Source organism: Chenopodium album, chromosome 22 (assembly GCF_948465745.1).
Source record: "Chenopodium album chromosome 22, dcCheAlbu1.1, whole genome shotgun sequence".
Lineage (NCBI taxonomy): Eukaryota > Viridiplantae > Streptophyta > Magnoliopsida > Caryophyllales > Amaranthaceae > Chenopodium > Chenopodium album.
Genome location: NC_137855.1, coordinates 12,449,852 through 12,476,302, shown reverse-complemented (window position 1 = coordinate 12,476,302; position 26,451 = coordinate 12,449,852). Strand labels below are relative to the sequence as shown.

The 26,451-nt window shown below is 34.7% G+C and overlaps 1 protein-coding gene across 1 annotated transcript; it reads right to left on the bottom strand.

Moving 5' to 3' along the window:
- LOC145603582 (phosphatidylserine decarboxylase proenzyme 2-like) lies at positions 1-26,370 on the bottom strand. Its single transcript, XM_081659510.1, has 21 exons — positions 25,768-26,370; positions 18,833-18,912; positions 17,331-17,355; positions 15,265-15,324; positions 15,054-15,122; positions 13,349-13,438; positions 13,222-13,272; positions 11,995-12,078; positions 11,799-11,890; positions 9,835-9,990; positions 8,588-8,672; positions 7,785-7,896; positions 5,603-5,703; positions 5,035-5,082; positions 3,449-3,595; positions 2,635-2,730; positions 2,467-2,541; positions 2,259-2,348; positions 1,518-1,604; positions 1,373-1,423; positions 1-607 (listed from the first exon to the last, which is right to left on the bottom strand). Exons 1-21 carry the CDS (start codon positions 25,945-25,947, stop codon positions 497-499), a joined length of 1,890 nt encoding a protein of 629 aa, XP_081515636.1. The 5' UTR covers positions 25,948-26,370; the 3' UTR covers positions 1-496.
- Positions 26,371-26,451: the final 81 nt, after the last annotated feature.

The window sequence follows — 26,451 nt, the reverse complement described above, 5'->3', positions numbered from 1 at the left end:
TATCAAAATCTTCAATTAAACAATTTAACATGAAAGATTCTGCCATAGACCATTCTTCTGTTACTGGTACACTACCACATTTACAAAGGCTAATTGTCTATATAACATCTAGAAAATGATCAATTGAAACATCAGACTTTGATCACACTTCATCATGCACTAAACTAAGATGGAATCATTGTTATCTATACAATGGGACAAGTTATGTGTCTAACAAATAAGTCTGTTCATCATTGTCTTGTCTTCATCATAACTACCTGGATGTTGGCAAGCATTACAAAACTCAAATCCCTATTCTGTAAGAGTGGCAATTGTAAAGAGAGGGATTTAACGTCACTAGTTCATATGCAGACAAAAACAGTTGAAAACTATGGTGAAAAAAGTGGGAAACTGAAAAAGGAAAAAGAAAAAAAAATGGCAAGAGAGATGGAACACATAGGCTCATGATTCGGAGTGCAATGAACTATTGCACTGCACCAAATTGTAGCAGGCAGCTTTATTGAATATTTGTTTTGGTAGATACACCCAGCGCCATTCCTACACGAACCAAAGTCTCAAGTGATCGGGCACTATTATCTAGTAGGTCCTCGTCCAGTTTTATAGCGCCCTGCAAAGAAAAAAATAAATCAATAGAGCATGTCATCTATCTACCAAGAATCAACTTCTAATGAAATTTAGATTAGCACTACGGTTCTAATTCTAATAATACGAATGCAAAATATGAAATATGATTCTTGGAGAGCATTATTCAGTTCTACCAAGTTAATTTTTCTTGACCTTATTTGCTTATTCATTTATATCTATATGGATTCCTCTTAATTTATAGTATGATTGACATAAACATCTATCTCCTCTGTTTTATGTTTAAGGCCTTCTATTCCTCCAAATTGATTGGCATGCATTGCTAACAATATCTTTGACAACAGTAGTAGTGAATAAGAGTATATTTCCAGAATTTATTGTTAGACACGACTCGAATCAAAGAGAGTGATCTGATTACTAGTGCTTGCAAAAAAGCAGAATCAGGGAACCTCCAAACCTGGCATTTTTTCTTACTGACAATCTACAAACAGTTATGCAAGGAGAACAAGTAAAAAGCAGAGGAAAATTGATAAGACATTCTGCAGACAATAAAATGATTGTTACTAAAATATTATTAACAATTTCAGCTTGAGCCTCTATGTGGACCATCATATTGCTAACTAGAATTATGCATTTAACCTAAGACTGAGATAATACTAGAATAAAACTTAGCTTGCTGTTAAGTACAATTGTTAGTTAATTGGTAATACATAAATTTGTTTTTATTCAAAATAATTTTATGTCTAAATAAATAAAAAATAAATTTGAACGTAATTTGCAAGTGATATACCTTCTCAAACACAGAAATTACAGTGCTTCCACCAAATGAGAAGTACCCAAACTGCAACATCAGTAAAAAACAATTGTTGTTATGGAGATTGTAAATGGAGAAAATAGGCACACCATTCACCAAGTATAATTCAAGAAGTCCCAACCTCCTCGCCCTTCTGTACATAGTCACCTTTTTCCCTAGTAAATGTAATGCTGCCAACCATTGTTGCTCCAATCGCAACAAAAGCTACCTGCAAACAGATTTATGATTGCTTAATGAAAAAGAACAGTTTCTCTTCCTTGGGAAGTGGGAGCACTAAGATGACTGGTCTACACAATACAGGTTATACACCAGCAGTCATTCAGATATACAGCCATTGTGGCAAATCTGGCAATGCTACATTATGACTTGTTAAGTCTAAAGACTGTCAGTTTTCAAAGGAATGAGATTCAGCAGCATATACGTGGAATTGAAGAGTTCTACTACCTATATTACCTTGCCATTTCAAGCCATTCTGTTTCTTACGGAATTAACTAATGCTTATTTAGCAGTGGAAAAATATGAAGGGCTAAATCCTTAAATTGCAGTTTTGTTAATAAATAATTCACACAAAAGTAATATATAATTTTAACTTTCTACCTCACACAAAGGAAAAAATGAAGTAAAAATAGTCCCATTGATTGATTAATTCACAGGAAATGGACTATGCTGTGAACACGAAAAAAACAAGTTAAGGTGTGTAACAAAAGAAGCTACTTATTAACAACAAAGTCCAGCATCAACTTTGATACATACTAGTGAAAAAAAGAGCTCAGAAACTTTAACCTCAAAATATTCAAGTAGGTATTCCACTGGTAACCTTTATAAAAACATGTTCCTGAAAGAAGCTTATAGCAACACTAACCTTTCCAAAACATGAAGTTGAAATGATAGATACAGCTCTTTTATTCTCTGTGAAGACATCACAATGGCTGTTTACAGCAATAGGATTAACCTGCCTCATAACCGGAAAAAGGAAATTGAAAATGAGAAACAAAAGGCAAAAAAATATGGGTAAAAAAAGAGAGAAGAATATCTAACTCTAATCACTTAAAAGTTTCAATAGTTCATACAGTGTATAAGCACCCAGGTATATGAACAAATCGCTCAACAGTCCCCGAAACTGGTAAGTGAAAACGATGATAATCCTGCAATAATAGTTAGATTATAATTATGTCTAAATGGTGGAAAAGGATGCTGGCTGGTCAAAAGAATCTACTTAAGAAAACTTTACTAATTACCTGAGGAGCTAACCGAAATATCACCAATGCTCCACCAATGAAATGAGTGGCAGAAACATCATTACCCAATAGGCCTTGAATAGAGAATTTCCGACCCTACATAATCATATTATATCAGCTTGGCAACAAAATTCTAGATTTAACCAAACAACCAACAAAACACTGACCATTGTTCTTTTATATTTTATATGCTTTAAAATTCAAAAATTATGGTAAAGGCCAATTTTTCTATAGCAGAGCCAAAGCTTGTCCAGTGAGTATCCACCGATATTAAGTGTTTTCAAGAAATCTTCTATAGGATAAAAGACTACAGAAGACAGAGGTCTAGATCAATTATAGGGGCAAGGTCTTAAGAGACCTAATTATATTCAACATTTATTACTCTTTTGCTTAACAATATACAAGATACTTCTTCAATAAAATTATGATCAATTCATATAGATTCAAGGCAATACAATGTATTCAGTAGTTTGCAGCACCCATCCAAAAGCAAATATGACACAGCAGTAATCCTATAAAAATGACGATCCCTACCATAAGCACATAGTTATTAATTAAAATGTTTGGCAAGTGTAAGCTCTCACAATAAATCAAATGAAAAGATGGTTGTGATATTGTATCAAGGGTCAATGAAATAAAACAGGTAGGATTACTCTTTCTGCTGTCAAGCCGCCATGTTTTGTAGAGGAAAAAAAGTATGAGGATGAAAGTTTCCTTGAACATATTATTGTACAAATGCAAAGATCAACTTGTATTGAGATTAGTTCCACAAAACACTGTTTTCTCCTCTAAATATACAAATGGTATATAGTACCTTGATCCAGAATCTGGTGCTGTCTTCCACATTTTTAAAAGCCGTTAGACGAGAATCTGCACCACATACTGCAATATCATCACGATCCATGAAGGCAATGGGTCTTGCACCAGGCTTTAGTTCCCGAATGAAAAACTCATTAAAGGTCTGTACGATCAAAAGTGAGATGTTAATTGATTGTGAGAGAATGACAAAAGAAATGAACAGGGGAGATTAAAAAAAAAAAAAAAAAAAAAAATTAAAACAAAAAAATAGTCTTCATCAAATCATGAATAAGCAAATGGACTATATATATAGATGCTGCTGCCTGATCCAAACTTCAAAATGAATCAAGTAAAGGAAGAGATAGGGTGATTTTCCCACATAGATCCCACTCTCTGATATAACTTGTGTCTTTAACAAAAGGGGTGAAAACATAAAATTGTAGTCACAAACATCATGAAAATGACCACAAGTCATTGGTGTCAATGTCATTCCCAAATCAAATGCATAAAGATATCCCTCAAATTCAGCTCCAAAAAGATTAACAGTGAACGTATTGGAGTCAAAAACAACTTAGTTGGCTCACAACTAGCTCAATCAAGTTAAAAATGCTTGAAAAATCCTTCAAGTGATTATTTCTCCTAATATCCACCTTTGTAGGACCATTACCACTCTTCAATCAAGCCTCAAAATGTTAAAACACGAAAGGATTCACAAATGAAAGAAGATAACAACAAATATTTTGCATATGCAGGATTTAAGCTTTTTAGAAAACAAACAAGAGGTCCCCAATCAGATAGCCTACCGATATTGGCTAAAAAGGCCATCCTAGGTTGCAATGAGGCTTCCCATGGAACTACATACCTTTACACAAGAATTTTATTTATCACTTCATGCAGACCTAAAATCATCCTTATTTTCCAGGAAATCCCAATAACAAGCAGTGAGCAAAGTGTAATCTAAATCGATAATTTCATACATAGGGCCTGTTCACATTTACTAAACTGAGCTGAATTGAACTGAAATGATTAGAGTTGAACTGAACTAAACTAAAATGATTGGAGCTGAACGGAACTGAACTAAACTAAAATGAATAATTTATGAGAGAAGAAAACTAGGAGCTGAATTGAATTGAACTGAAGTGAAATGATTGGAGCTGAACTGTTGGAGCTGAACTAAACTAAATTAAAATTAAGTAAATGTGAACAGGCCCTTAATTTTGCAATCTCATCTACATAATCTTTAATCTTCAACTAAGCTATAATCACACATAATTCAACCTGCATTTCCCTTAAACAAAGGACTACACTATGAAAATCCACTTTTCTCACACGGTTGCATCTAAATTCTATTTCTCCTACAAGATTTTTGTGGAAAAAAAAAGTGAAATAGTTAAGTTCTAGAAACTTTATGAACCCTTTTCATGCCACTTTTGTCAAGATAATCAAATTACATCGCTGCACTGGAGCCTAAAGTCCCAAAGTACTTCTTCATGATAAAAAAACTTTGCTGCGGCAATAGAACTAAAGGATATCCCGCATCATGCTTAGAACAAAATTTAACATGGTTGCGTCATAAAACCATATAAGTTCAAGTACTCATACCTTAAAGTGATCCAGAGGGTATTTTGTTTCAGATAAGTTCAGTTGATCCTGCAAGATACAAAGTTTATATAAGTAAATTACTATTCAGCATATAATATTAAGAACATATGAGTGATGATTGACATACAAAAAAAGAAAATTTGTTACTAATGAGCAAAAGATAATTTTATTTGCACACCAAAAATGTGAAGGTGAACAGAAAATAAAAGAATAATAGAAATAAGTAGTCATATTATATTCATTTATTTTTTAAACAACACTAAGAAAAGGAAATAGTGGGAATAATTCGACAAAACCATAAATGCTTATATTGGACCATAAGAAAGAACCCCCTCCCAACAACAACAACAACAACAACAAAAGCCCTAGTCTCAAGTGATTTGGGGTTGGCTAACATGAATCCTTATAAGGAATCATCCGAAAGGGAAAAAAAGCCTAGCAAGATAATCGATTAAATATAAGTTGGCCCCTCTAAACAGCACAGCTAAAAGAACTTGATTGTATAAAGAAAGAGGACAGTTGTCATCATTACCAAACCGCCAATAATAGGAGAACACAAGTACCATACCTTGAAAAGTTCAATAAATTTTGGTATCTCTTTTGTAGAGTCAGCCGAGTTCATTTTTTCTCCTTGCTTTTCAGAGAGTTTTTGCATAATTTCTTTGCCTCCTGCACCACAATCATGAGTAAAATACAGTTTATTACATACATATATAAATATAAAGGCAATTGCAATATAATCTACTAATTTCTAACAAAATGGGGAAAAAAAAGATGAAGAAGAAGACATGGAAATTTAGCTATAAAAGTCTAAATTATACAACTGAAAAAAGTTAGCACAATGCAAGTTTATCAATCAATCAAAGTCTTAATCCCATAAGTGGGGTCGGCTACATGAACCAAATTTGATTATTCTGTGTGGTCATCCACAAAAATCTTCCTCCTCAACCCTTACGATCTAAAACCTCATCCTCATGCGTGTCCATATACTTCATATCCTTTCTTCCTTCCAACCAAGTCATTTTCGGTCTCCCTCTCCCTCATTTAACACTTCTATGGCCCCACTCTTCCACTCTTCTTACCGGTGAACCCTCGGGTCTCCGTCTTACATGCCCAAACCAACATAGACAATTTTCCCTCAGTTTTTCTGCAATGTCTGCCACACCTACTTTCTTGCGAATAATCTCATTCCTATGGGCCACGTCTTGATTAATGTCTATATTTTTTGAATGATTGACCCAAGATATATAAACACATTCACTCATGGTCGAGTCTTTTCCATCCAAACTCACCACATCATTGCTTGTCCAAACAGCATACACCATAGAACTTTATCTTGAATTGGTCTAGTTACTTCATCTAGAATCGTTGCGAAAAGAAAAAGACTTAATGTAGACCCTTCATGCAATCCAATTGTAATAGGAAAATCTTTTGTCAACCCTCCACATCTCCTCAAATTCGTTGACATATCTCGATACATATCGTCCACGTCCTTTGTGGGATACCTTTCTTCAACATTGCCCACCAAAGTACCTCTCTTGTCACCTTGGCATTTGCCTTCTCCAAATCAATAAAGACCATAAGAAGATCCTTCTTCTTTTCCCTATAAAACTCCATCATTTGTCTTATCAAATGGATTGCTTCCATAGTAGATTTCCCAAGCATAAAACCAAATTGGTTATCCGAAATGCTATAATTCATATAAATTATTCAAGAATCTTGAAATTGACAAGTACCATAATTCGTGAGATTAACTATCTAAAAGACCAAAACAATCTATGAAAGAATACTAGAATAGTACTCTCACGTTTCTTTGTTCTACCCAATTATTGTGGATACAAAGATCAAGTAGAAGATCGGTTGAAAGATATCCATGTATTTCTACTGTTTAGAGAACAGGGTTAGAATAAGGTATGAATAATGGGTTTAAATGGGTCCTATGCAGGAACAAGGGAAGGCAAAAAGGAAAAAATATTTATTTAGATATAAGATTAAAGTGATAGTAGGTATAACACAATGGATGAGAACACATAAGGAATTGATCACAAACCCCTCCCCCCCCCCCCCCCCCCCCCCCCAAACAAAAAAAAAAACGATAAAAAAAAGTATACAAATGGAGGGAGTACAATGGAGTATTTATCAATCAAAGCCTTAATCCCATAAGTGGGATCGGCTAACATGAACCAATTTTGATTATTCTGTGTAGTCATCGACATAAATCTTCCTCCTCCATCTCTTACGGTCCAATGCTTCATCCTCATGCAAATCCATATATCTCATATCTTTCATAACTCCTTCCAACCAAGTCATTTTTGGTTTCCTTCTCCCTCGTTTAAGCCCTCCATGGTCTCACCCTTGCACTCTTCTAACCGGTGCACCCACGCAAGCGGTTTTCTCTTAGTTAATTGCCACACCTACTTTCTTGCGAATAACCTCATTTCTGATTCCCACACTTCCACCTTAACATGCGCATTTCCTTAACCTTCACAATGGAGTATTTAAAAAAAAAAAAGTAGTCTATGAATAACATTTTCTCTGTAAAACTTTTAGCAAGAGCATAATAAGATACGTGTAGAGAAGTTGAAAGTTCCAAAACAGCATGACAACATAACAAATAAAAAACAGACCAGACATAAGGACATCTGACTTTATAACCTATAAGTCTCTGACAAGTTGGCAAAGCTGAAAAATAAGATCAGATACAAGTAAAGCCTCCACTTATTAAATTTATTACACTTAATTGATTGTACCTTTTCCGAGAAAGTAAAGCCCTGGTTTATTTTGATACAAGGATCTCATTGCCAAAATAATCTTTCCATCAATTAGTTCTTCCACCAGCCTCTTTGTTGTACGATCAAAAACCTAGAGCATCAACATTACATTTTATCAACAGAACCGAATAATAAGTGTATAATTTGAGATGCCAATTTATCAGAAAACACGATATGTACTCCAGAAACTTATATGAAGTAGTAATTAAGGCTAATAGAATATAATAATTTAGGCCAGCATAACTAACATTTCCTGTATACCCAAGATACAGCCCACATATCATACTTCAGATATTAATGAAAGGCAGACATGGGGATGTGAATTGGGAGCCCAAAAAAGATGGAAGGAGTATATGTATTCAAAATTCACAGACATATCATGATCATATTGATCCTTATTTTACTTGTTATGTGATTGAGTTATAATAAAAGTTAAATACATTAGAATCTCAAATATATTTATTTCTTAATGAGATATGTAAGGTCATAATGTACGAAGTATGTTATATGAATTGATGGATTTGGTTCCAAAGATAATGGCTTTTTATTTGTATGAGGGAAGCTTACTGTTCACATTTCCTGATTGAAGGACCCAAAATAAAACTCCCACCCTTCCTGGCCAGTGATGAAACTCAGAAGAGTCCACTAGCAAACTATCCTTCTCAGAAGAATAGAATAGCAAAACAACAGTTCCAGGAGGTAAAAAGAACAAGCTATATCAGCATATAGGGAGGAGAGTGGTAATTAGTGAAATAAAGCTCAAAAAGACCTTCTTTCCATACCAGAATATGTCCTGCCTTTGAGCCTGAGTTCAAGCCAATGCCATAAGAAGAGTATTGTGCCCACTCACTCAGTTTGAGTAGCCATCTAAATACAGCAAAACAGAAATGAAAAATGAATATTATTATAAATCTAATAAAGACTTCAAGAAAAACAGCAAAAGCTAACTTACAAAGCTATACTGAAAATATGAGGGGTAAAACATTACTATTGGGCTGTTCACCGGTTTAAGACTGGAGCAAAAGACCAGCAAGACCCGTAGATCAGAAAAATTATGCTAGGACCAGACAAGAACAGACTACACAAGACTGTTACAACCAGTCTAAAACCTAGACGAGATCAATTCAGGCCAGATTTAGACATTTTGTATGTTTTTATACTTTGTATTATTCTATTACATTATAGAAAAGAAGAGGAAAATAAATACGCCTTCCTTTTTTTTTCTTTTTTATTTTATTTTATTGCAAACCTTCCTAAAAACAACCCTTATTTTATTGCAACACTTCCTTGAATAGAAATACTATTAACTATTTTATAATATCTCTCTACACATGGTCCCCACTCATACCCCACCCACACTCTTTTTTAATAATTTCCTTCCCTCACATCCCTTACTCTTACATAAACTATTCGCCCACTATCACTTTTACATCATTTTTTTTTAACTTAACAAAGCCCACTTACATTATATTTTAACAAATTCAAATCAAGTGCATAAATCTCCTTGCGGGTCAAAGTGTTGCAATTAACAAAACAAAATAAATAAATAAATAAATAAATAAAAGAGGGAGGAAATTGATAGTTCAATGAATTTTTTGGAAGTATAATATTGAATAGCTCAATATATCATATCAAATGAGAAATCAATCAATTTCAAGGCTTATATGTATATTTTGTAACAAAAAATTGGTGTTGTTTAAGACTGATTTTTAAAGATTTATGTCGATGACTCCACGGAATAATCAAATTTGGTCATGTTAGCCGACCCAACTTATGGGATTAAGGCTTTGATTGATTAATTTGGACCAGACCAAAGACCGTACATTATACTTTTCAACTTGGAGATCAGACCATTTCTTTTTTATTTGGTTCAATCTTGTCCGGTACATTTTTTTTATACGGACTAGTTTTGCACACCCCTAATTGACCCAGCGGCTAAGAACCCAGGGGTGTAGGCTGTAAGATTCAGCATTTAATTAATTAATTAATAACCAGAGTACTAAAATTTGCATCAGTGAAATATACTTACCCATATGAAGCCTGCTTATCTGTTAAATATCCCCCACTCATGGCATTGTTTCCTGTCCCTTCATTGAAACACAAGGTCATATGAACCATGCTACCAACCTGATTGGAAGCGTCAAGGAGCTCACCACAAACTGGACAAGAGTTAATGAGGGGTTCCCTGTAAAGCAACCAGTTAATAATAAATCAGATGCTCAAAATATAAGAAACTCACAAATCATAGCTGACCAAAGAACACAATTCCACACTAATGCTTACAAAAGCACACAAATAACAAGGGGTGTTTGATTCGCATGAGGTAAATGAAATGGAATTAAGAAAGGGTGAGAGAGAATTGAAAGAAAAACCCTTTGATTTGAATTGTTGTTTGGTTATATTTGGTCATTCAAAACTCTTTCTCCTCTCACCATTGCAACACCACCACCTTACCCCTTGTTTTTGTTTATAAGTCACTACCACCCTTCCTTGCCACCTCCCCAGAGTCCCCACCACTGTCGTCACCCCTTCACCTAGCTGCCGCCTCCCAACCATTGCAATCCCTTCGCCTTGCCAACACTGCAGCCCTTTCTCTCCTTCTCTTTTTTTTTCATCACTGCCATTGAAGGTCAAATTTCAGGTTTTAATGGTCAAATTTGAATAAGAAAACTCTACATTTATAGTTTTCATCGTCAAATTTGACCTTTCAAAGCCATAAGTTAAGATAAGAAAAGGTAATTCCTCATTTTTAATCTTTTATTTTTTTTTCAAATTTTAGGGTTGTGGGTTGTTGGTAGTTTTTTGTGGAAGGGGTGGGTTTTCAAGGGGGTGAGATTTAAGGGTGAGTTGGGGTGGTTTTGAGGTGGGTGAGGGTGGTTTCAGGGAAGGTAAGACCAGTTTTGGATGAACAGTGGGGTGGTTACGAGGTGGTAATAGTGGTTTTAGGTGGTTGGGGTGTGGCTTGATTTGCTATGGGTGGTGGTGTTGCTAATGGCGGTGGAGATGAAGGTAGAGATGGCGGTGGTAATGATGATGAATGTGGCAGTGATTGAACGGTTGTGGTTGCAAGAAAGGAAATGGAAGTACCGTGGAGGGATGAAGAGTCATGGTATAGGGAATTACCACATGTTTTAATTCAATCATCAAATCCTCCATCACTACAAATTGCAATTGTTCATGGACCAAGTATTCCTCTCACCTTTTTCTTTTGTATATGTGGCAGCATACTTGTTTTACAACCAAGAGTGACATTAACTAGTCGACTAAAGTGGACATTGGATTTTGGAATCACCAGCATATTTTAAAAGAAAACGACGTGATCATTCTGTTGGCACTTGATGGCAGAATTCCTAGTGATTCCTAGTTTTATTAGAGAAGCTTGCAAGGAAAAAATAAAAAAGAATTATCTTAGGTTGAGATAAGCCCTAACCTCTAAGAGCCCTTGGTGGTGACTTCAACATCCATTGAAGTCTTGCATACCTCACCTTCTACTAATACTAAATTATTTGCATCAATAATCTCTTCTCCTACAAGTATCATAACATTTTTCAGCACTACCATATTTCATTCTAGCAACTTTTTTATTTATTTTATATTTTATATTTATTTATTTTCTTTTACAAACTAAGTACTGGACAACTAAGCTGATAGCAACTATGTTACTCGGACTCTTCATTTTACCTCAAGTACCCGTGTCGGACCCTCGACCCTCGGACATGGGTATGACACATGGACACTTCATTTTAGTTGAAAATCATAGAATTTTTTCACAAAATAGCCGAGTCGGACACTTGGACACGTACCCGTGTCGGACATGGGTACCCGAGTTCGAGTAACATAGGATAGCAATCTAAACCCACATTACATTGAGAAAATTCATGTAAAAAAAGTAAATATCAGAATTTTAAAATTTTAAAAATCTACCCGTGAACCGATAATGAGATCCCAATCATATTTCTTAGGCTAATTTAATCAAGCTCTTACACAACATACTTTTCTTGATGATAGGAAAGGAGGGAAGCCAATTCGTCGATGCTAACAACTCCATCCCCGTTTTTATCTGCATCCTTGAAAAGCTCATCTTTCTACAAATTACGGAATAACAGTTCCTCAGAAACATAATAAAGATACAAACCAAACTTTCTAGCACTATACATATTCATTCTGAAAAATAAAAAAGATAACAGACCTTGTCAGCTGCAGCTTGGTTGCCAAATGCATCAATCAACTGAGAGAATTCAGAGAAAGAAAGACAGCCATCTTCATTATAATCCTGCAAATAATTAAAAATTTCAGACTATGGATACATTTATATTGTACATTTAAAGTAAAGAAAAAGATTGCCTACAAAAAAAAAAAAAAAAAAAAAAAAAAAAAAAAAAAAAGAGCAACAGCAATTAATAAGCTTAGCACAAAAGAAATATCACTCCTTTATTTGTAACACCTCTCGTAATTACAGCTTATGGTGGTAATAAACTAATACTATGACAACAGCAATACAATATGCAACTTCCAAAGCATGAAAGCCATTGTTAAAATTGCTTTAAATCTTACAAGTAGGGATAATAATCCAATCTTAAATTTTAGAAACTTGTTTCCGTATGTATGTAAAAGTATTAGTGATGAAGATTCTGATGACATCAAAAATGGAAAATGAGCTAGTAAATACCATAGACTTTATATTGAAGATTAAAAGCAAAAGATCAAATTGACAGGAGCAAAGCAATAAAGTACATCACAGTATTCATGGAAAAGATCCAAGCAACACCCAATTCTGCTTGGAAATACAAGATGAAGAAAATCTGGGTTGATGCATTGGTCAAGAAAATCATATCAAAGCTGGATAATCATGTGTTGACAATGAGAAGGATCAAAAAATTTTGGCACGCTTGGGAAAAAGTCAAAGCTAACAATGGACTTCAATACTTCATACATCAAAGTATCAAACACTACAACCAAATGTAAAGCTCTTCCAAATGGATAAAATCGTGCAAAGATTCTCATGATCCTTGTACCACAACACTCCAATGTAAGAAATAGTCTCTTAGTCACTTGAAAGACTTCTGTAGAGTTCAGGTGCATATAACGGCCTCCCCCTCTTTAATTCAAGATAGTAAGGAGAGTTGACAAATTAAATATATGATTTCTGGATAGATTTGCAATATTAGTATAGAGCATTAACTATTAACTAAACCAATTGATATACTAGATCTGTTGATCCATTTGTTAACTTTCTAGAGTTTCTACATGTGATCCAAAATATGCCCTGAATTATTTATGTTACGAAAAATCATCAAATAAATCATTGAACAGGGCTAAAATGAGATGACTTAACTGTAGCAATGAGGAGATTTAATTGAAAAAATAAATTTCAAATAATTACTTGTCAAACAAAACACAGTACTGAACGACATACCACAATAGACAATATGCGCCGTGCAAAATCTTTCTCTGTTTCTTCTGGATCCTACAAGAGACAGCAACTGACCAATAGTCCAAATAAGATTGAAAATTCATTCAAACACTACATATATAATACATACCTCAACATAACACGAAAAAGTTAGTTTGCCAACCACATCGGTCGAGGATGGATCCAAGAGATCAACTTCGACTATATCAGACTCCAAATCCTGCAAAATGATACTAGTTTACATGCATGAGTAATCTCAAACACAATATTATTATTTTACTTCTGTCATGATATTTACAAGTCCAAGAGGATTTAAACTCTATATACCAGACAGCAAAAATCAAAAAGGATAACAATTGACACTATCAGTCTCAACTATGGGCAGGCTTTTTAAATGGTCCCAACTTTAGATTACCCAGGACAATCCAAACTTCCGGGTGTTTCTTCTCTAATTAGATTATGTGACTTGTAACCAGATAAATAGGTCAATTACAATCTTTCTAAAATTAAATTCAATTGTGAGTTTCCAAGTTTGCCTCCCCTCCCTCACTCCATCATCAAGCTCTGCCCCTTTAACCCAATAGCACTCCCCCTGTTCCTCCCCAATCCCTATTCAGCATCTATGAGAGCGACAAAGATCATGATGTTAGTAATGTAGAGGCCATAGTCATGTGTAAGGCATCAACGATTCAACACAACAAATCAATACAACAAGCTACCCTAATAACCTACATACCCTAAATACTAAACATGTACCATCGCTTTTTCACATTTTTCAACGCACTATTCAATCGTTAATATCTCAAATTCTGTATTATCTAAAATTATAGAATTTAACATATGAAGAAGATTTTAACAAGACCCACATGACTAAATTTTCCTTGCATGTTGGCAATTATTCATGATCATATTTTGAGCTCTTTAACCGAGACTACAATGAATGGGTGCATCATTTGGAAACGGAAGGAATATTAATTATATTTTTTTTTTCTTAGATGTGTTAATATCAAATCAACTAAATCACATGGATCTACCTTAACCTGAATATATGAAGAGCAAAGAGTATTGTTTCCGAAGGTAAAAAGAAGAAAATGATTTGGATGTAGATTTTACCTGTGGTGGACTGTGGAAGAGGAAAAATTATGGACCTAGCAGAATCAAGGTGCCTAGCCGCTCCACAAGAGTTTACCCAGGAGGTCATGGCAGTTGGGAAGGGTGTGATAAGGTGTCCAATGACGGGGTGACTTGGGTTGGGTGGGTAGAAAACAGAAGGTGGGGAGCAAATCCCAGAATTTCCCTTTTAGGGCTGTTAGAATTTTAGAACTAAGGTTAAATGGAGTTTGAATGTCAAAAAACGCTCGCTAGTTTAAGGTTTATCGTAGCTTTGTTGAGGTGGAAGCCTCCCCTGGCAGGGAGAGGGCATGGTGGTTTCTAGCAAGGGATGGTGCAGTTGAGTGGATGAGAAGGTGAGGATGGGGCATGGAGAGGGCATAGTGGTTCTAGAAAGGGAAGGTGTAGTTGAGTAGATGGGTATAGTGAGGATGGGGCTCTAGTGGCTTGGCAGATGCAGCTGAGGATGAATGTTGGCATGTCGCACATATCTACTGAACTGATTGGATTAGGTTGAGGACTGATTAAAGAAAAAACCCTAAAATTGGGGCATTTCCTTAGTTATTCAAAAGTTTAGACCTTTTATAGGAAGACCACTCATAGTTAAAACTGGTACTGTCAGTTTTTCCTAATAAATTTTACATTCCTTTACTTAAGAATGACCAAATTTAATAATTGAGATATTCTAAGGCTTTGTAAGTAGAGAAACTAATTAGATAACGCACCTGAGTTAGAAAAACAAACAGGTTAATGTCACAATAACCTATGAGATTGTTCTTCTTCAATAAGTTGGTCTGCAATATACAAAGAAAAAATTATGTCAGAATATATCCATATTTTTAAAAGCTACCAAGTAGTCTTCTCTTTAGAATGATAGCATAATGCATATACATCAATAATAACACTTTATATGGCTGAAGCAGAAGATGTCCACACCTCATAAACAGTTACTCTTGCAATATGAGGCCCATTACTTTCTAGAAGAAGTTTCTTTTCCTGCAAAAAGAAACAGATTTGAAATTTGTTCAGGAGAGGAGTACAGCAAGGGATCATAATTAGAGAATATATAAATGAAAGAATATCCATAAAGGAGAAAAGGGGAAGAAAACATAAAAGTCAATAAAAGGGGAAAGTGAGGGCATGCTGATGCACCGTAGCACAAAAGCACCATAACAATGAAAGTGAAAACTCAAATCCAGTACTTTCCATTTCAATTACTAAACAAATTTAGCAGTAAGGTCACCAAAAACAAACTACATTCATATAACACATCTACATTAGAGCAGCCATCATCCCAGAAATTTCACTTTCACGTCAAACTTCACTTTGTAAGAAAACAAGACAACATGATTACATATATTTACGCTGCAGTGATATTTGTCCAAATCAGTTTCCTAACCTGAACAAATCTTAGAATGTTCATGAAACATGGGGAACTGAAAGTAAAAGTATAGTGCTATAAAGTTTTCTAACTTTGCACTGGATAAAACTTTATAGATAGTCTGATAGAAATAATGAAATCATTGATGCAGACGGCAGTCATAGCAGATGCTGCCATGCTGACATGTTATTAAAAGATATAAACAATTAGAATAAACATAAAAATAAAAGCCCATGATAAAATTATAAGTGGCCACAATAAAAAAAAAAAAAAAAAAAAAAAAAAAAAAAAAAAAAAAAGCAAGGTAAGGGAAAAGGTTCGCTACGGTGAAGATTGAGCTTTACATTATAAGAGGGTCCGGGGTAAATTAGATTGTCATAATGACAAATGCAAAAGAGGGTCAGGAGCAAGTAAGTCCAAACAAAATCACAAAAGTAATAACACAGTTCTACTCAACAAGAAGGCTTGTGAGAGGTTCTACACCAAGATAGACTTAAAACTATATCCTAAGATAAAATCCCTCAATGCCAATGCTTCAAGAAGCCCTGCACCTTATGATTTCCAAAACCCATCTAAGGAAACTAGCAAGCTACAAGTGGATGACATAGAAACTGGACAAATTTATCTCTATTACCTAAGAATAGCTTATGCCATACAAAGTAGCAAATTCACAATGTGACAATAGAGTGGCTTCAAGTAGAACTATTGCTCATGGGCATACTGCGTAAGTTCAATCACAAAAAATGATAATTTAAATTTTGTTGTAGCTGCATTAACTCAACAGCAATTACACTCCCTCAGTTCACCACTGCTCTGGTATTCGACACCTTGCCTACAGTTAGTTATTTCACTAACCATGACAATAGCTATGCAATTATGACATCTTATGATTTTCATTTTACAGTTAGACATCTACTTTTAAAGATAGATATCTTATGCCTAATCATTTCATGGACAGAGTGCAACATATAAGCATCAGACCATTCTCCATCTAAAATACCATGATACTGCAGCTCAAGAGAAATAATACAACGAAAGCACAAGACATTATAGCTAATGCCTAACAGCTTACTGTACTACAATGTGTATCTAGAGAAAATCTCACAATCCTATTATCATTTATAACCAGCAAAACCTTTTTGTACTTGCAACATAATGCCACCCACATCTAACAAAGATCTGCTTCTCAATGGCCCTATATAGAATCAAATGCCCTTTGTCATACATTCCTTCAGTTGAGCAAAAGAAGGAACTCACTGTAATGAAACAAAATTTATTCAAAGACAAGCTACATTATTACAGCGTGTTTAGTTACAGAAAATCACAAAGAGAGCAGCTTGAAGCCTTGAAACCAGAAGGCAACACATCCCAGTCCCTTGCATTAAGAAAAGAAAACATGTAAAATCCATAATTTCTACACTATCAAACATGAGCAGATATTAGACCCAGATGATAAGTGATAATTAAACAAACAGAACACAAATCTTCCAATCAAATACACGGATAAATTGGTTCTACAATGCCTAACATCCAAAACAATATTTCCCAAGAAACCAAACATTTAAGGCACCATATTAAAATACAGCAAAAAGCCAAAAAGATATAAGTTGAAGTTGCTTACAGAGTTCCACACAGGCTCTTCTGTTCTGCACAAATATAAATAGCACAAGTTAATTTAAAAAGGAAAGAATATCTTGAAAGATCAGAGAATACAGTAGAGAATATTTTGCAACTGAAAATAGAAGGGCAATTCCCACGCATATTGTAGTAATCACCATCAACTCTCAAACAATAAAGAGAACTAATTATGAAGAAGTAGAAGCAATTAGGAAGATTCATGCATAGACTATAAACATTTTTATAAAAAAAAAAAAAAAAAAAAAAAAAAAAAAAAAAAAAAAAAAAAAAAAAAACAAAAAAACATTAAGGCTTTTGTTCTTTAAAAATCAGATTACTAAGTGCAATTACAATTTTAGGAATTGGGCATGCAGCTAATTGTGACTAAGCTAATAGAGTCACATACAATGATACAAAACAATAAATTGAAACAATTATGACTGTAGGACTTGGAGCCCAACAACAACACATACAAGGAGGCCTTATGGCCATGTGGTAGTAGTGTAGTACATGGGATTACAGACCATTATGACCACAAACATTCATAAACACACTGTCACTTGTCCATGTTGTCTAACATTAGGTTTTGTGAAATTAGCATGCAAATCGAGAAAAACAATATTAAAAAGTGCAAAGTGGGCCACAGGCAAAGTGACTATTGATACGTAATTGTAATTTAATGTTACAATGTGTAACTTTCAAAAGCAGGGGGCACAACTTGGAAAAGTCAATATTAGAGGGTTATAGTATAGAATTTCCCAATTAATTTTATTGTTGACAAATGACAGCATAAGTGCTCACTAGTAAAATCCTCTTTATTCATTTCAGTCATCAAACTTCCACTCAACAATGTTTTCCATGACCTTGTTTTGCACCTTCTCCTCAACCTGGCAAACCGCCTCTAAAGGTCTTAAACCATCCCCATCCTCACCCCATACGACACAAGATTTTAAAAAATTGACTGTAAGCACAAAAATAATGGATATAAAAAATAGTGACATAATATAGATGAACACTTTAGTCTTACTAGTTAATGATGTTGTGTACAAAAGAGTTCCCATGAAACTTTCTTGTGAAAATAGCCAATAGGCTAAGCTATGGGATGTCTAAGACATATAACTGGCCAAAACTCAAAAAAAAAAATATGAACAAAATTAATCACTGAAAAGTCTCTAGCAATTATATGTACTGCCTCCATTCCTTAGTACATTCCATTAGAAAGTTGTGTCCAAACACAAAGGGCTTTATGATATTACATACTCATATCTTGCAGTAATATTACAAATGACAGATGAAAGTACATTATATGTAAAAGATGGTTAACAGAGTAAGCTAATTCACAATCCAACAGTATTTTCAAGATAAACTCCTTTAAATTTCATACACAAAACAGAACATGATTGTCATTATATTTAGTATAGCACATAAAGAGACCGGCTTACATAAAATAACAAAAGAGAAACTAATTAGATACAACAAAGTTAAATTTAAACAAAGAATACTAACTGATCGGTGATGTCTGTGCGGAATGTCTGTTCTCCAAGCGTAACACAGGCCAACCATTTGTCTTTAAAAGTCATCTTTGCCTATATATATAAAAGTCATAACAATTTATTACTTTGAGTTACATGCTAATGATGTTACAAAATAAACTTCTTGACAAAAAAAATTTCAGTTATAACTTATTAAAAGCCAATCCACCCCCCCCCCCCCCTCTCCTTTCTTGAGTTCTCCTACGCTTATTTCAATATTGAGGGTAACAATAAACCTATACGTTATATAGTATTGCTTTCCCTCTTCATCAAACAATCAAATGCAAATCCTAGTAGAGGAAATGTTGCAGAAAGGCAAGAGAATACCAAGTTCTTAAACAAGTATATAAACAAGTATTCACTTTATTTTCTATTGGTTGTCCCATTTTCTTTTGCCATGATTGGCTTTTTAGCTATGATGAGGGATGAGTTTGAATCAATGTATATTGTATAAAAAGCCTCAATGCACCTCATTGAAGTGAGGCGCATATAATAAAAAATAAAAAAATTCTGAAAAATCTTTGTGCGTTTCAGATTCCTTAAGCTTATTGGTGCACCTTAGTTGTGCCTCATCGACATCACTTCGCCTAGACCACAAAAAGCGCATGACCCTTAACGCCTTACGCTTCAGAGCCTAGGTGCTCTTTTCAAACACTGCATTGGATATCGCATCAGAGATGATGAAAATAAAAAGGTGATTCATACTAGAGATATGATTTTCAATGAAACAATCATGTACAAAGAATCAAGGATCAGTGTTTGAAAAAGCACGCCTAGGCACTAAGGCGCAAGGTGATATAAGGTAAGTGACTAAGTGCTTAACTTGGTTTTGCGAGACGTTTTTGTTCAGGCATCGGTTAGGCGCACCGCACATGAGCACACATTTGCCAATTTTTTTATAATTTTTTATATAGTGCGCCTCACTTCAAATAGGCGCACCTAAGCGCTGCATAACCCTTATCGCTTCAGCGCGCCTAGAGCTTTTTTATACATTGTCAAGGATAGACATAAAACTCACAAACAGAGTGGGCTAACATTTGTAGATGAAGATTATGTCCCACACAATATGATGAAAGAGTCGATTGTAAGATAACCTCAACAAGAACACGTTAGACAAAGCAATACAACACATTCCATTATACTGCAATCTCCTAGTCGTGAGGACTTCTCAGCCTCATGATCCTAACATAAAATACATAAATTACATGTATTGATTGATTAAGGATAGTCTGAATGGCAAGTGGGACCTTGCAATGAAAGATGAGATGAAATCTTTTTGTTTCAAGCTAGACATGAAAAGTAGCCATGCAACCTCTGGGTGAAAAAGGCACTTCACAATAAATGGGTATATCAAGTGAACAAAGAGCATGATGGCTCTAAGAGACAAAAAGCTCGATTAGTAGTCAAAGATTCCAACAAAAAGGAGTTGACTACAACGAAGTTTGCACCTGTTCTGAAACTCAATACCACTAGAAACAGTGTTGAGTACTATTGCCATTGCAGATCTTCATCATGGGCAATAGGCATAAAAACTACATTTCTTCACGGCAAATTGGATGAAGAAATATACACGCATTGACCAGAAGGTTTCTTAGAAAGTGGGAAGGAAAATATGGTAACTTAAAACAGGTTTGTATGGCCCAAGAGATGTGCAACTTTGACGAACGCTGACCACTATTGTTACATTAAGAGATATCGAACAAGTTATATCATCTTACTACTCTATATCGATGAAATGTTAGTATCGTACATGGATGATAAAAGAAGGTTGAAACAGCAATTGTCAAAGGAGTCTAACATGAAGGACATAGGTCAAAAAAGAAGATTTTCGAAATGCAAATTACAAGAGATAAGAAAAAAATGTGTTCACAAATATTTAATATGAGTAACGTTAAGCCAAACAGCACGCAACTTCGCAAGTCACTTTTCATTTTCCAAGGATCAGTCTCCTCATGTGGAAGAAGAAGATAAAGAATATATGGCTAAGGTTCCTTATGCCCGGCCATTGGGAGTTTGATGTATGCAAATACGCAAGGTTTGTACAAAACCAGATATTAAACATTTAGTGGGAGTTGTTTGCTACTTCATATGTCAAATCAAGGAAAAGTTCGTTAAGAAGCAGTGAAATGGATACAAAGTATCAACGAGGTACCATGATAAGTGTTTGTACTTTGATAAAGGTGAACTAAAAGTACAACCATAAAAGCACCATAGGTTATATATTCAAAATTGGAAATACAACGATAAGTAGATGATACAGCTTCAAGGTGGGAATCTAGTAAGAAATAATGTATTGTACGGTGAGAGTCATAATGCAATACACTTGGCAACAAATTCAGCATCACATTCTAGAACTAAGCATATCGGACTTTAATATCATTAAGATCTCTATTAAAAGATGAAGTACTAACACTAGAGAAAATTCAAGGAACTAAGAATCTGGCATAGATATCTTAACAAAGACGTAACTGTTGACAAACTAAAGTTGTGTTCAGCTTTAGTTGGCAGGCTTAAGTTAACGAGAAAGTTATGCTGCATGGAGCAAGGCCTGAAGACAGATTATGGTCAGTCTTCAAGTGAAAGATTAATAAGGAATGACATCCACCAATTCGTTAAGGATTGACATCCACCACTATTAATAGGGAATAGCAAATAGTAATTATATCCTTAAAATTTGAAACCAAAAAGTTCTTAACACAAATTATTTGTACTCTCTAAGTTTCTTTAATTTGCTTGAAATACTTTATCCAAAGTTAATAATGCACAATAAAAAAAAATATCCAATGAGGGTCATTGTAGAGTCATAAAGTATGAGACTGGTGCAAAAATTTTAACCGGACCACTTAAAAACAAAAGGGACAATATAAAAATGTTGAATTTTGAATATGCACTACTCCAATTTTATTTTATTTTCCAATCGAATAATCCATAATAAATTAAGAAAATTTTGAACAAAAAAACATATAAGAACCTAAACGTGAAGGGAGTAAAACAAAAAAAGATACTCTGTACTATACTCACAATGACAGGTTCGAGTACAATCAACTATTAGTTAATATACTCCTTTCAAGTTAATAAACCCACTTTATCTCTCTCCTATCACATGAGTCCATTTTTTTCTATTCTCTCGTCTCTATCCCTCTCATTTATCCGTCTCATCTTCAAAAATTGCCTAGGAGTCCGCAATTTGCAAAGAGATGCAACTAAAAAATGGAAGAAGTATAAGAAACTATACATTGTCAAGAGATGATTGTAATATGTACTCACGTGACTATGTATTTGATTCCTTATGGGTGTTTCTTTTGCAGGGGTATTGGGTAAAAGGCAAGGTTTGGGGAAAAAGAGAGATTTGAGAGAGAGTTCGAATCCGAAAGAGCAATTTTAGAAAGATTTGTAATAGGAGCTTTTCGATGAGAAGGGTTTCTAGCAATTGAGGGAAAATGACTCTTCTATCTTAGGCCCTATTTGGTTTGATGTAAATGGTTTCATGGAAAATGATTTTCCCATTTTTTTTTCCAATTTTCCTTAGTTTGGTATGTGAAGGAGGTGGAAAACAATTTTCCCAATGGTGGAAAATTGCATCCTTAATGATGGAAAACATTTTCCTTTACAAAACAATGGAAGTCGTATTTTCCTCCTTCATTCTTGCCTCCATTTTACTTCCCTCACATTCCCACTTCTATTTTTTACTCTTGAACTTTACTTGTATGCAAGTAATGCAACTAAATAAATGAAAACTAATTTGCAATTGTACTTTTACTTGATTAAACGGGCCTTAAAATTGATTAACTTTACTGCTCTTTACCAATATTGTTGAAACTAGAGCTGTCAAAAGCTGACCCAACCCGAAATACCGCCCGTCTGAACCCGGAAAAATGGTGACCCGAACCCGACCTGAAACCAACCCTAGACCCGAGTTGACCCGAGTATTTGAGACCCGAAGCCGAACATGAACCGACATGGAGATGACCCGACCCAAATGTAACCTATACATTATTGACTTGAACCAAACCCGATCCGAACCGAAATTGACCCAAACCCATTTTAACCCGTCAAAACCTGTTACTAACCCGACCTGTTACTAACCCAATCCGAATTTTACTAACCCGACTTGAAATTCAAACCGACCTGTTACTAACCTGACCTAAATTCAACCTCACCTATTCTTAACCCGACGTGTTACTAACCCGAATCGAAATTCAACCCGATTTGTTACAAAACAAACCCGAAATTAACCCGACTTATTATTGACCCGACCCAAATTCAACCCGACTTGTCATTGACCCCACCTGAATTTTACTAGAAATAATATGAACTTATAATGTATATAAACCTTATCTAAACTTCAACTTATTAGCTCGAATTTAAACTTCTCTGAAATTATTTCTCTTAAAATGAATGAAGAAATTGATAGTGATTAAAAGTGAACGTCATTACATGAACCGTTAACAAACCGACCTAAAAAGTGTAACTGAACCCGATATAACCCGACCTAATATCAACCTTAAACGCAAATTAACCCAATATTGTGATACCTGAATCCGAACATGACTCGACTCGGAAATTACCCGAGTTGATTATTATAACTCGCAAATTATTCCAAGAATGACAAGACTTGGAAAGGATGCCCGACAATTATTAACTTGAACCGAACTCGAGAATAACCCGACTTGGAAATGACCCCACCTGACTGTAACCCGCAAATTATTGACTTGCAGACTTGAACCCGAGAATGACCCGACTTGGAAATGACCCGAACTGATTATAACCCGCAAATTATTAACTTGAACCGAAACCGACTTGAATCCGAGAATGATTCGACTTGGAAATGACCCGACCTGATTATAACCAGCAAATTATTGACTTGGCGACTTGAACTCGAGAATGACCCGGCTTGGAAATGGACCGACCTGATTATGACCAGTAAATTATTGACTTGAACCGAACCCGACTCAAACCCGAGAATGACCCGACCTGATTCTAACCCGCAAATTATTAACTTGAATCGAACTCGACTCGAACCCGAGAATGATCCTAACCCGTTTTAACCCTTTAAACCCGAATTAAACCCGACCTATTATTCACCCGACCTAAATGTTACCCGACATGTTATTAACCAGACCTAAACCCGACACAAACCCGATAAGATGTAAGATCCGACGTGACCCGGTTCAAGCATGACCCAACCCAAACCCGACCTGCATCAGTTACGGCATTAATCTGAATAGACCCGACCCGTGTTGATCCCACCTAAACCTGACATGTTTACCCGAATTGACAGCTCTAGTTGATACTCCCTCTGTTTTTTTTTATATGCATCAGTTTGACCAGCACATTTGCCGAGATGCTACTTTGACCATAAATATCTTTAATTTTGTATTAGTATAAATTGTAACAAAATTATACTATGAAATTAGACATTATGACAAATCTAATGATATATAATATAATAACATTTAGGAAATTTTGTGTAAAACTACCTAAAGATAGGGTCATTTGTGAACAACTACTCATTTTTTTTTTATTTGTTTAGAACTACCCGCAAGTTTGGAAACGTTTGGGTAACACTACCCACTAACGTTTTCCGTCTAATTAAATTGTTATATTGGCCCAATTTTTCACTGTTATCAATTACAATGGCCAATTAATGCTAAAATAAGCAAAAACACTAATTCAATTAAACCCCAAAATCCCTAAATAATTTTAAACTCATGAACCCTAAAATGAATTCTAATTAAACCCTAATTAGGTTAATTAAGGTGAATTAAAACCTTTAAATAAATTCCAAGAGTTAATTGGGTGGCAAAAGTAAAAAAAGTGGACTCCGATAACGTCTTAATTTGATGGAAAATGTTCATGGATAGTGTTACCCAAATGTTTTCAAACTTGTGGGTAGTTCTAAACAAATAAAAAAAATGGATAGTTGTTCACAAATGACCCTATCTTTAGGGTAGTTCTACACAATATTTTCTAACATTTATTCATTATTTAGAGGTGAAAAAATTAAGTCAACCATGGTATGTGAATAGTGCAATTGTCAAAGTGATACATATAAAAAAACGGAGGGAGTACTATTAATATATTATACATATATCTTTACACAATAAAGTAGATTTAGTTACTATTCACAAACATTTTATACAAACTGCTAATACAATCGACTAACCAAACTAACTCTTACAATCAACTATTTAAAGTTTCAAACCAGCTCTCTAACAAATAACAACGACCCATCGTTCGGCTCGTTGGAAAGTGTTGTACTCCCTCCGTGTTTTTTTAAGTGACACACTTTCCATTTCCGACCGTGTTTTTTTAAGTGACACTTCCTCTTTTAGAAATTCTTTACATTTTAATAATATATCTTCACCCCACTATCTCGTACTTTATCATTTCTCACTCCTTTCATAGTCCCCACTTCCTCTCACATTCTTTTACTTTATTATTTCTCACTCCTTTAATCTACCCCACTAACATCTTATTTTATTAAAAGTCAATAAAATCTCCTAATACTCTGTGTCGGTCAAACTGTGTCACTTAAAAAAAACACGGAGGGAATATAAATCACATTAGTCATTGTGGGTCAACATGAACTCGTAAAGCATGAAAATAGTATAAATACTCTAACCAGGCCGCTTATATTTTTCTAATACTCATTTTAAGATCCAATAAGGCAATAACACAATTTTTATTTTTTTTTCTTTTTTTTTTAGCTCAAATGATTAGATTAAGAAGTTTTGAAAAAACAAATAAACATAAAGGACCTAAACGCAAATCTAGTAAAACAAAAACATAAATACTCCGTAATATACTCACGATGACAGGTACGAGTACGTAGTATAAAAGTACAAATTACGTAAATCAATAAATAAAATAATAAAAAGTCAAAAGAAAAAGAAAAAGAAAACATACAGAGATGAGAGTAAGAAGAGCAATTCCAGCGAAATCATCTGCAGAAACCAACTTAAATCCATTCCCAGATTTCTTCGATCGACTATCACGCCGCACAACACGCCGCAGTTTTTGCCGCAATTTTGCTCTGCGACTATCAGATGATGATGGTGATGAATCTTTCGAACTTCCATGCCCCATTCTTCTATCTCAACAATTTACACGAAAATGGCGAAGAACAATCAGAATTTCTAATTTTAAAGTGGAGTACTTTTTTTAAGGAATAATAAACAGTCGAATTAATGAAAATTAATTGGAATAAGAATAAGAATTTAAATGGTCGGTTACATTTAAGAATTGAAAAGGCAAATGTACTGAACAATTGGAGAATTTGTCCTTGCTTTTTTTTTTTTGTGGGTGGATTGTTAGGGTGGAAGTGGGGCATATTACTTATGGCCTTATGGGGTTGACTGTTGATTCGTTTTCTTAATTTTCCGGCTTTTATTGACTGAATACTAGTACCACGGTAACAGACAATCCAGTGGTTGGTTAGGATAAGACATTCACCCCGTCACGAATCACGATTGCTTGAGTGGTTAAAGCTTATTTCCCGATTTCAGATTTTGGGATTGCTCATCTTCACCCTTTTGGCTCGCTAAACACCAAACTAAAAATAGAGTATGTGAGACCTTGACTTTGGTGGTG